Genomic DNA, 12,129 nt, shown 5'->3' with positions numbered 1-12,129 from the left:
GTTGTTTCCCAAAAATACTGTTATTAAAAAGAAAGATATAAACTGAGGAATAATTTCAAACCTGATAAATAATTTCAAACCTGTTGATGCAGAGGTGCAGAAGTGGTTTACATCAATAACAAGAAAATGAATGGATTGCCAGCTGGGACGTATCATTGCATGGATTTTGCCAAATTTTACATTTTATTTTAATATATACTGAAAATCTGAAAATTTGGATTTCTACACCTCAATTAATACTAGCAATTTTTTCTTTTTAAGAGTGGAAACAATCAATTTTCATTTTCTCTTGATGGTGGGAATGGTACATTTGCTTTAAGAGATGCGGACAAAGTGTATACATCTGAAGCAACAGTGGTGTTGACAGTAACAGCGCTATTAGATTTTGAGGAAGGAAACAATAATATATCTTTACAAGTGGGATAAATGTTTGCTTTTATGCTCAATTTTAAAAACATATTTTTTTTTTTAATTTAATTTATTTTTTATTAAAATTTTACATTGTTTTATCCAGAACTTTGCATTCAATTTCCTTGTGCTCCCCTAATTTTTTAAAAATCTATAGTTTTTTATATGTAATTATGATAATAATAAAATAAGTATTGGTATTTATTGTTATTTCAGATAAATGCAACTGATGCGTCAGATACGTCTAGGTTTAGCGTTGGTACAGTTTTAATACAACTCCAAGATCTTAATGACAACATTCCACAATTTGCGGATACTTCTTACGAAGTTGAAATTCCTGAAGACTCTAATAATGGATCATATGTGATTACTATTACGGTAAATATATATTATGTTGGATTTGAGCCCAGATTTGAACTCTCTTAATAGCAGACACCTTGGGCTAGCCTAGTATGCATAGTTTTCTGAAAAGTCTGGTATCCGGAATGTGTTTCTAATGGTAAAAATGAATATGGGACATTTTGACCTCAAGAAAGTCCGGTTTGAAGGATTTTCTGGTTTTTATAGAGTCCAGTATTGGTTGACTGTACTGTGAAGTAATTGGGTAATATATTATTATGTAATTCTGCTGTATAATTAATTTCAGGCAACAGATGAAGATAGTATTACAGAAAGCACTACATACAAACTTACTGGAACTGGTTCAGACATTGATTGGTAAGAAGAATAACAAAATCTATTAAATTCTATTGATATGAATCAGATCTCTAATCTTATGCTTAATATATATGTATTGTGATACATGGGTTTTTGACATTTGGCTCCTTATGTAATGCTGTAAATGTTAATAAAGGGATTTATCTACTACTCCTTTCAAAACTCTGGATTTTACACTGTCGTTTTGTTTAGAGTGGGTAAAATCTGGAGTTAGACAATGTGAAAGAGGAATAAAGTAAATATAAGCTCTGTCTGTAGTTTGACAAAATAAGTGTGATGTGCCTAAATGAGGTAGTAATTTAACGTCATCTTGTCCATATAGGCACATCACATTTGTTGTCACATAAAGTTTGTTAGTGTAGACAGTGTCTTAGAGTTAGAAGCATGGATTTCAATTGAAAATAGAATTTTATTTCAACACACATCCAACATCAATTTGTGTTTCCTATTGTATTTTATTAGTTTTAATGTTTCTCCAAATCTTGGAATTGTTACTGTGTCTGGGGAATGCCCATTTGATGTTGAACAAGGGAAGTTAAGTTATTTCTTTACGTATCAAGCCAAGGATGATGGCAACCTTGCTAACACAGTGCTGCTTAAGATTGATCTTACAGATGTAAATGACAATTCTCCAGAGTACATGGGAACTACTTTTACATCTTCCAGTGTGTTAGAAGGTCCTAATTTTAATAGTTCTATACCAGTGGCTAAAGTACAAGTAAGTAACCAGAAAGTTACTGGTATCTCTTAAAATAAATAATGTAACTGTAGGAGAATAAAGCATAACCTGTGACTGACTTGCCTACTGGCCTGGAATTGCCAGGAATGAGAATAATTATTCACATCCAAGATTATTTAACCTGTTTTATTAAAATTAAAAAGACACATGTTCTCTATATGTCGTGTGCACACAATTTTCTTTTGTAAGACAGTTACCTGTTTTCAAAAAGCTATTATACCAAATTTTAAATAAAACTATAGGAGATAAATGCTTATTGTTAGTTTACAGATGCGGACATAAATGACACTACAAATGGGCGTGTTGCATATCGCTTAAGTGACGACAGTTCAATATTTACAATCAATAAGGAAACTGGTGACATTTTTCAAATTGAGGCTGCTGATTACGAAACTCAACGTTCTTATAAACTTGATGTGATTGCTGAAGATTTTGGAACACCATCGATGTCAACTAACGTTACAATTGAAATTAGAATTGGGGTAAGGGTTTACTATGAATTTCTGTTAATTTGTTATAGCAATGCTTAGACTAGATAATCATAACAAATGCATTTTACCTTTCAATTTCTGAACACTTTTATTATTTCAAAGAGAAATGTTCAGTTCAAAGAGCAGAGTTTTCATGATTTGTTACGTTCCTGCAATCTCTCTCAACCAAGAAACAAAATATTGATATTTTTTTCATAGGATGAAAATGATAATGCACCAATTTTTAACGAAAACGTTTATGAAGGGCAAATAAATGAAACAGCCCCAAATGGAGGTAAGAGAATATTTTGCAAAACACTGAAAATATACTAAAATGATCATAGTGAATGGTGATAACTATTGAGTTTGCGGAGATAATTATGATGATAGTGAAAATCATAAAAACAATTGAAAAGACATTTATTCATTTTAATTTTAATGTAAAGTATATAGGCCTATATTATTACATATACAGTAGTAGATGAAAGACTCAGAATGCAATACATTCTTACATTTGTTTTATAGATACATGTCTATTATTATACAGTAAGATAGAATACCGAAAACCAAGCCAAAGCTCAAAATATTATTACACTGAAAAGAAAAACTTCTAAACCATCAACAAAGTTAATAAATGTCAGATGATAATGATAGAAAAATGTAATTATATTTCCTTTATTTAAAATGTTGACCCATTAAATAATCTACCAAATTGTATTTTTTTTAGAGTTGATACTAACAGTGAATGCAACAGACGCCGACATTGAATATCAGAACCAACAGATTGATTATGAAATCCAGAGTGATGAAGCAGTTAATGGCAAGTTTTTAATTGATCGTATTCATGGAGAGATATGGAAGTCTGGTGATCTTGATTGGGATAGAGGACCAAAAGACTACTACTTAACCATAATCGCAACAGATCGAGGTGACAATCCAAAAAGTGGAAACTGCACGGTGCATATAGTTGTTCTAGACAATAATGATGAATTACCAGTATTAGAAGATTCTGAAGTTAGCATAAGAGAAGGTTAGTGTTAAGTTTGGACTTCTGAGACAACTGAGTGTATATACAGTGTCTATGTTAGGTCGACCACTAATCCATCTGCACTTTTTGTTCCACCCAGCCGCCTTAAGACCTATGGTGATTGAGTCTTTGCAGTTGCAGCTCCTAAACTGTGGAACAATATTCCTGATCCTATTAAAAATGCATCCTCTATCATAGTACTTTTAAAAACCCATCTTTTTTCTTTGTAATTTCTTTTTTGTTTTTTCTCTCAACGCTTTGAGACAATCTTTATAAATCGAACAACATTAACATTAAAACTATTTTTTGTTGAAGAAATTAGAGACTAGCTGCTAAAGTTATGGAAAATATGCCTAACATGACAATGTTTCCACCTTTTGTGGAAATTTGTCCCTTAACAAATTCTGGTTATTAACGGGACCCTAAGCAATATTTCTACAATATTTTACAAATAGTATGCATACTTAGAAGACCTACTGTATACCATATAGAAGTAAGTTTTCTTGTGGCAATTTAGTGATATAAAACGAAAAAAGTAATAGACCTATCAAACAAAACTGCTTCTTATGTCCTTCAGTCATAATGTCAGTTTTCTCTTGCATAAATCTCTTTTTGACTTGATAAAAATGAGAACCTTGTTTTTGATTATTTGTAAGAGAATGTTGTGGCCTTTTTTGTCATGGTTTTGCGCTGTTTTTTTTGTTGTGTACGGCCTCAGAGCAACACAATTTTCTATTTATAGATTTTTAATGATATAATAAATGGTAATGAAATAAAATGTATGTTTATTCCTTATAGATACAAATGTTTCTTCCATTGTCACAATCATAAAGGCAAATGACTCTGACAGTAACTCCCAACTGGAGTACACCATACTGGACACTGAAGCCTTCAACACCATTGGTGCTCCCATTGATGAGTATCATGATGATCACTTTACCTTAAATAGTTCAACTGGTGAACTCCTCTTGACCCTGAAACTTGACCAAGAAGAGGTTCAAGAATATCGTTTGACAGTCCAAGTGAGAGATGTCAATGGAATAAAACAAACAGACTCAGGTCCTTATAGTTTTTTTTATTTTCAATCTGTTTTTGGCAGTTTTTATCTAATACTCATGTTTTATGAATTTTTAATGGTAAAATACTCTGGCATGAAAAGAGGTATTAGTAGTAGATAAGAGCTCCAGTAGGGTCAGTGATGTTGGTCTCCCAAATAGGTTGTGCTTAACCACCTACATCTGACATTGCCAAACCCAAAATGTCTTATAATCTGAAACAGAAGTGGTGTAAAATATACCATGTGACATTGCCAAATTCAAATAGAAATAATTGTCGTATAATCTGAAACAAAAGTCAATGTAGATATACGTCATGAATTTTAATGTGAGAATGAAACAAAATTACCTTAGTTATATGATTTGAAGAGATTTTTGCATTGTCTGCAAGCAATAGTATTTTTGAGGATTGTATTATTTGAAAATCATGTAATGTTTTTTTTTTATAGCCGTAATAACCATCAAAGTCATAGATGTTCCAGATGAACCACCATATTTTTGGAAGGTAAATTCTTTACTTGATAAGGAAATTTCAAAGACTCCAGTTATCTTACCAAAGTGGAACTCAACTTTCTTGCATACGATAAAGGAGTTTTTAAATGTTTGCGTTGACATAAATCTAGGAACTAGTTACGTCATTTGTTCATTGTGCACATGCAAGGATATGGGTTGTCCTTCCTCACACAATTCATCGTCATAATGTGTAGGATTATATTTCACCTGTAAATCAAAAGCTATTGCCCCAGTTTTTGCTTGTTCTATAGCTTTTTTAGGTGTTATTTGTACTCTTGATATCAAAGTTAAAAGTTGTATTTTGTATCATTAGCGAGCTATAGTTGTGAATTTCTGTGTTGTTACTTTTTTTTTGTCTTTTGTGAGATTCACTCACTTTTATTTCATTCCTTACAATTGTTACAATAATCTATATCAACGTTGATTGTCAACAACTTTCTCTGCAGCCTAAAGTTTTGTTTATGTTTTTCGTATTTTGAGTATTTTACATATATCAAAAGTTAAAGTATTTAAAAAATAGACAGAGGTTGTTTTGTTACTTTAGCCACCTGACAGTGGACCTGTTGAACCTCCTGTTCAAGAAGTACAATTAACTGAAGATGTAAATGAAGAACGGCATAATGATAGTTGTATTGCGTACATTGAAGCAAATGATGATGACACTATTGACCCCATCTACTACTTTATCGTAGGTAAGTTATGGGAGGAGTCACCCAGTTAAATTCTTAAAACCACTCTAAAGTTTATTTGAAAGCCTCTAGCATGCTAAAGTTCCACCTACTAAAAAAATGTCCTGATGGTGGTTTGCTCTGGTGCTCACTCATTTGATTGGTATTTATACTTGGATGATGCAGATTTTACTGTAGTTTGAATGTTAACTTGTAATTGTTGTTAGCTACTCTTTACACTGGATAGTTATGGCATACATACGTTTAAATTGAGTCTTATAGCCTACAGTATGCTGTTCAGAGATGTTGCAAAGTATGTTTAGGTGTTTCAGTTGAGGCTGGAAGTTGTCAACTTGTCTTGTGTACTTTAGAAGTATTGATAAGAGAAAGCTTAAACTTCACTTGAAGAGTACGTCTATTCAAGTAAACATCTTAATAGATCCAGTAATTTATTTTAGGCCTACATGATTTCTATTTTTACCAACAGCTGGAAATGAGAAATGTAAATTTCACCTTCAAAACAACACAGGCTGTATTACAGTAGTAAAAACTGTTGACCGTGAAGACCAAGCTGATTACACTCTCATCGTCAAGGCATCAAATGATATGAATTATGAACAAGGACAAAAATGCCCAAACGATGACTCGAGTCTAAAAACAACTACATCAACATTTGACCCACTGAATGACCAAACACTACTGCAGGTCAAAATTGAAATAATTGACGAGAATGATAATCCACCTATATTTACAGAAGATACTTACACTGCAGGTAAAAAAAAGTATCCATTAATTAAGTATAGATCCAGTTTTAATTTAAAAAAAAACAAAGCATAATTGGAGAATGACAAACAGTGTCAATGTCTGCATAGCAAATAGCAAGGCATGAAACAATAGGAGAATATGCAATGAGGTATCCTCCCATCTTGAATTATGTAGCACAAATACAGGGTAACATGTTTGCAGAAAACATTGCATGAGATCTTGGCCAGTGGTCGTATTCACCAATCCTCCGGCCATGCGAAGATACCGAAGTTCAGTAATAAACAACTTCTTTTTGTTGTAATTATGCTGTACATTCAATTTCTTCAATTAATTTAAAACTTTATGAGAATGCTTAGTAAACAAATGATGATGAATGATGAAGTACAGTAGCATCTTACTAATTTGTGTAAAATATATTTTAAACTTGATTTTGCATATTTTATCTTAACAGGTGTAACATCTACTTATAACTATGGCACATCAATTATTCAGTTAGTGGCAACTGACGAAGATGAAGGAGTTAATGCAGAGATGGAGTATTATATAATGAATGAAATACAATATGTTGGTACGTAAACAAATAATTGTGTATTTTGAATGTATAACATTAATGATCAATAGGGAGATTTTAATTTGTGAGGACCTGGAGTTTTGGCAAATGATGTAATGCATAATTTACATAAGTCATAGTCATTTCCTAGTAACTACTATGCATATTTCCTGAAGTTTAAGTGCATAAAATCATCTAATGAAGGTAATGAGGATACAGTACTGCATCTTAGGGATACAGAAAAATGGCACAGAAACATCTCAAAGTTAATCCGTCTTGCTCATTGTCAGTTCGAATTCCATGTACTGGAATTATTTTAAACTTTCTTTTAAACCAAATATTAGATCATTTGATGAAACAATTATATGAAGAATTTAGTTTTACACTACACAAACAATTTATAGTAAACTTTTTTGTTTTTGTTTTACAGAAGATAAGCCTCAGTCAAATGCAATAACATTTTTTGATATACCGATTCCAGCCAATGGGTGGATAACCCTTTCCAATCTCTTTCATTCTGATGACAAAGGCTATTTTGAACTTGATGTTGAGGTAGTAGGAGCTGGAGGTTACAAGGATACTGCTAGTGTTTCAGTAAGAACTATATCATAGTTATATCAAGGAAACTAGGTGTTTATTTAGTAGATTTTGGAACTTTTTGTATGGTTGGTAGCCTACATGTCATGTGATGTGCCAATGCAAGTGTATATCCCTTCCACAAATTGTTCAATTTGCCCATTAAACTATTAAGAATTTATTATAGTGATTTTGTACACCAGAGGCGTACTCCCCAAAATAAAATAAAAACAAACAAATATTTGGATCCCTAGCTTATGCATTTCTGCTAGTGATATTCACCAATTTCATTGTTTATTTTAATTAATTTACATTTTTTTTCTTACATATAGATTTATCTCATGAACCCTAATGAGAACCAAGTTAAAGTTGTATTTGACAAAAAATCTACTTTAATATTAGAAGAGGAAAAATCGTTCACAGGGTATTTATCTGAAGAATTAAAAGTAGAATTTAGAGAGATTAAAATAACATCATCTTTACAGTTTAATAATAAGATATTATATTAATAAATGTATTAAAAAAGATATATATTTGTATTTATAGCATTGTGGGTAATGCAACAGAATATCTTATAAACATTGACTACATCACTGTTCATTTAGATGATGAAGATATACCTATAACTAGTATGTAAGTAAAGTTTAAAATTATGCTCAGTCTGTCCAGCCATCATCATGCTGTTTTAACTCAATCATATACTTGGTTTTAGGCGTGTAAGTTACAGTATATATTTATGTATAAGTTACATAGTTATATATTATGCTTAAGTTACACCAGTCCCTAATAGACTTTAAGAAGTTTGTCAGAGCCTTATTTTTGTGTGTGTTTATATCACAGAAGGTCTTTCTGTTGTAAATATAACAAATTATTGTTTATATTCACAAAAATATTGATTTTGTGTGTATGTTTTTGTTTTGTTTGTGCACATAATAGTTTCTGTTATAATGAAAATGCCTGTCTACATCTTTATCATATTTATCAAACTTTTTTAGGACTGATATGAGAATACATGGAGTAAATGTAACAACTAATAAAGTCATTGCGTATGGCATTCTTATAACGTAAGTATTAATACCTATGATAGTTTAACATCTTAACTTTGTACAGTGTTATTATAGCTACCATCTCACTGCTGCATTCTTATTACAGTATTATTACAGTATTGATATTACTGTATTGCTTCATACAGTATTATGACACCATTCTCAAAATGGTTTTCAGGAATCTCAGTGGTTTTCAAAATGCAGGTTACTGTATCTCAATTTTGTTAAATAATATAACACAATTATTAATTAATGCATGGTGTATTATTGCATTCATAATTGTGTACAATATTACAATAACATTATTATTACAGTGTCATAGTTTTTGAAAGGTATTAATGATGATTACATACAATAGATGTTAAATATTATTTTTTCTTTTATAGTGCTATAGATCAAGCCTACACTATATATGCAGCCTTAAAAAATAGATATCGTGTCATGGAAGTTGTGGTTTGTGGTTTTTGTTTATTATTGTTTTGATATATGTTAATTGTATAGAATAAAGTTTGCGGTACACCACATGTATTAGTTTCGATCAATATGCTTTGATCGTCCTCACTCCCTGCGGACGATCAAAGCATATTGATCGAACCGTCGAGAAACTCAACAGTTCTTTTCAGAACTAATACACGTGGTGTACCGCAAACTTTATATCAACATTTGATTTCGCCATGCAAACCTTCAATAAATGTATAGAATAAGTTATGTTGCAGTACAGGTTTTTGGTTAGATCCTATTTGAAGATATTCTCATAAAACACGATACAGTTAACATACAGTTATATGAAAAGAAATATTTTTTTATTATTTTTGTCTGGGAGCCTAGGCGTAAAGTTTTTAAATATAGGTTTCCTTCCACACATGCTATGTTTTTTATTGGTTATTATCACAAGTGTTTATATAATTATTATTTTAGGTATTTTAAATATATGTGTGGAGAAACATTTATTGAATATTTATCTATTGAATAAACAAATCAATCAATATTTGATTATAATTACAGAAAGCAATACCAGATCCTGACCCTGTGTTTGACACTCTGAATGCATTACAGTGGTTCTTTTTTACCTTTTCTCTTGTTCTCATCTTCATTCTGTCATTATGGGCCATTGCTTTTGGATTTTGGCGCTCATCGTAAGTACCAAATGATATATTTTTATTGTTGTTGTTTTATTTGTTAAGTCTATTTACATATGTTAATGTTTGATTTTGGTCGAAGTAAATGTTGATTTGGGAAAGTATAGTTTTTTGTAGTTTGAAGTAACTATAAAAGTTATCAAGTTAGCAATAAATTGAAATTTATGATGGTAGTATAAAGGACAACTTTCCCGAGAACCATATTTTAACAATGTATTAGGGCATGTACATATGATTTCAGAACAATCGCCAGATTTACAATATCGTCGAGAGTACAAGGGTAGGCCGGTAAAGATTACTATAAACACCATCGTCTGTATTCAACAAAAATCACCGCGATCGTATTAAAAAAGTTTTTAGTGCGATATGGTTGAATGATTCCCGAGCATCATACGTCATGTTTCTAGCTACTCTTTCGGGTCAATAGACAAGTCTGGAAAAGCGCGAACATTTCTAGTAAACACACTTTTTAAATAAATCGTAAGCAATATAAATGTTGAATTGTTTTATTGTTTCTTTTGCCTATCTGGATATTAACATGTTTCTTCAAAATACCAGACTAAACATTTTGGTAAATTTAAGCCTAATACAGGTCAAATTAGCACAGTAACCTATCTCTTGTATGTTAACAACAGTGAAAACTCATGAGTTGAGGTGGTAGATTTTGCCTTGGAACTTGTGACTCACAGCAATTTACGGCGACGGCTGTACGGCGAGCGCGCGCGCCGATATCGTAACTTCTCACGATTGTTCTGAAAACATATTATGTACATCCCTAATACGTTGTTAAAATATGGTTCTTGGTAAAGTTGTCCTTTAAGTTTGAATTTGGCACTGCCAGGTCAGATCATCACTACCATCACATTTGAGAGCATTTTAATTTGTTGAATAGATTACGGAGAAAGCTGAAAGTTGCAAATGCTGAGATATACAAGAATTTTGTCAAGCCAACACCGCTATCAGGCACGAACAAGTTCGCTGAAAAGGGGTGTGTTTATGAATGTCATATTTATATTATTATGCATGTGTATTATTTACATAATTGCATGTATATTTTCTTCTTATATGCGATATCCATCTTCCTTCCCAGACTACCACAGAATAAGTGAATAGTGATATTTCATATTCATTCATTTTATTTAAAAAATAACTATACAATAATTTAACTTAAACTTTAATGGCAAATAATAATGGTGTAGTAGACTACTGCTTATAACTGTATTTAATTCTGAATATTTATTTGCAGTAATCCGTTGTTAGATGATGAGGAAGATGATGGTGAAGAAAAGTAAGTCGATCATCCTCTCCAGAAACAGGCTAAAAATATGTTATTATAGCCTTGTTCCGAATTCGTTTATAGTATCAAAATACATTCTAAAAACCAAGACATATTTCGTTATTAACCTTTAATTCATTACATCTCTTTCTTCAAATTAATATTTGAAGAAAGTTTATTTATATTTATAATAATTTTATTTATATTTGTCAAATTATATTTAAATTTATATTTATTTGAATTAAAAAATATCGGTGTAATTGATTGACAGCCAATTGATGGTAGGCCTACACATGCACGTTTCTTTTAAAAATGAAATTTGTTTATTTAGGATTCTTTTTCTATGTTATACTTTTCTTTGCCCAAATTATGATTATATCGGGATATATACAATTTTATTTGCATTAGGTAAATGAATATTCATGATCTAATTTAAATATTTCATTTTGTTAACAGTGAACCCAGTAATGCAAGTGAAGCATCTGAGACGCTCCGGAAACCTAAAGAAGACGACAACATTTATGAAAATCCGAAAGACGATCTTTTGTTAATTCTTCAAGATTATGATAAATCTAAAGGTATAGCTAATCCTGCGATAGAAGGAGATGACAATGTAGAAGTGACTGATGTTTAATTTGTTTGATCAAACAATTTTTTTTGTAAATACCATACAATCGAATATGGGCTAAACGAAGAACACCAGCGTAATACTTCGTTTTGTTTATTTTTTATGTGACATACAATTATAAAAATGAATAATGCTGGGCAGGGGCAAAACATCGCTGTAACTCAATGAGCCAGCTAATCCTCGATTTATTACCGTACGTATCGCATTTAAATACATAAAAGGGAATGAGTACATATATTCAAAAGCCATTGGTTTCCCGGCAAGTTCAATATTAAATTTTCACAAATTAATACTTACATTCTATTCTACCTGAACACCACGCAAATCAAAAGAGCGCGCAGTAGAATAAGCGCTTTTCAGTGAAAGATTATATAGCCCAAGTAAGTGTTCGGCGATTTAGATCTTAGTACTGGCATTCACACTTGTTCCGTTTTACGGAACGAAAACGGCGCCGTTTTGTTAAATAATTTGCAAATCTTATAGGCTCTGTATAGGATTGAGTTTAGGATCGAATTAAGTTTAACCGTTTACTGACTTCCCTTAATATTTGTA

The 12,129-nt window shown here is 31.4% G+C and overlaps 1 protein-coding gene across 1 annotated transcript; it reads left to right on the top strand.

Annotated features, from left to right (window-relative positions):
• The first annotated feature begins 628 nt into the window (after window positions 1-628).
• Window positions 629-11,638, top strand: LOC144844997 (cadherin-23-like). Its single transcript, XM_078702114.1, has 20 exons — window positions 629-667; window positions 1,055-1,125; window positions 1,588-1,843; window positions 2,128-2,346; window positions 2,554-2,629; window positions 3,062-3,364; window positions 4,160-4,420; window positions 4,866-4,921; window positions 5,474-5,621; window positions 6,085-6,369; window positions 6,814-6,930; window positions 7,343-7,506; window positions 7,821-7,912; window positions 8,035-8,121; window positions 8,484-8,552; window positions 8,921-8,987; window positions 9,540-9,670; window positions 10,566-10,661; window positions 10,920-10,961; window positions 11,406-11,638. The coding sequence occupies exons 1-20, from the start codon at window positions 629-631 to the stop codon at window positions 11,581-11,583; spliced, it is 2,757 nt and encodes a 918-aa protein (XP_078558240.1). The 3' UTR covers window positions 11,584-11,638.
• Window positions 11,639-12,129: the final 491 nt, after the last annotated feature.

The sequence above is a fragment of the Antedon bifida genome, chromosome 6 (genome assembly GCF_963402885.1).
Source record: "Antedon bifida chromosome 6, ecAntBifi1.1, whole genome shotgun sequence".
Taxonomy (NCBI): Eukaryota; Metazoa; Echinodermata; class Crinoidea; order Comatulida; family Antedonidae; genus Antedon; species Antedon bifida.
This window is presented reverse-complemented; position numbering and strand designations above follow the sequence as displayed.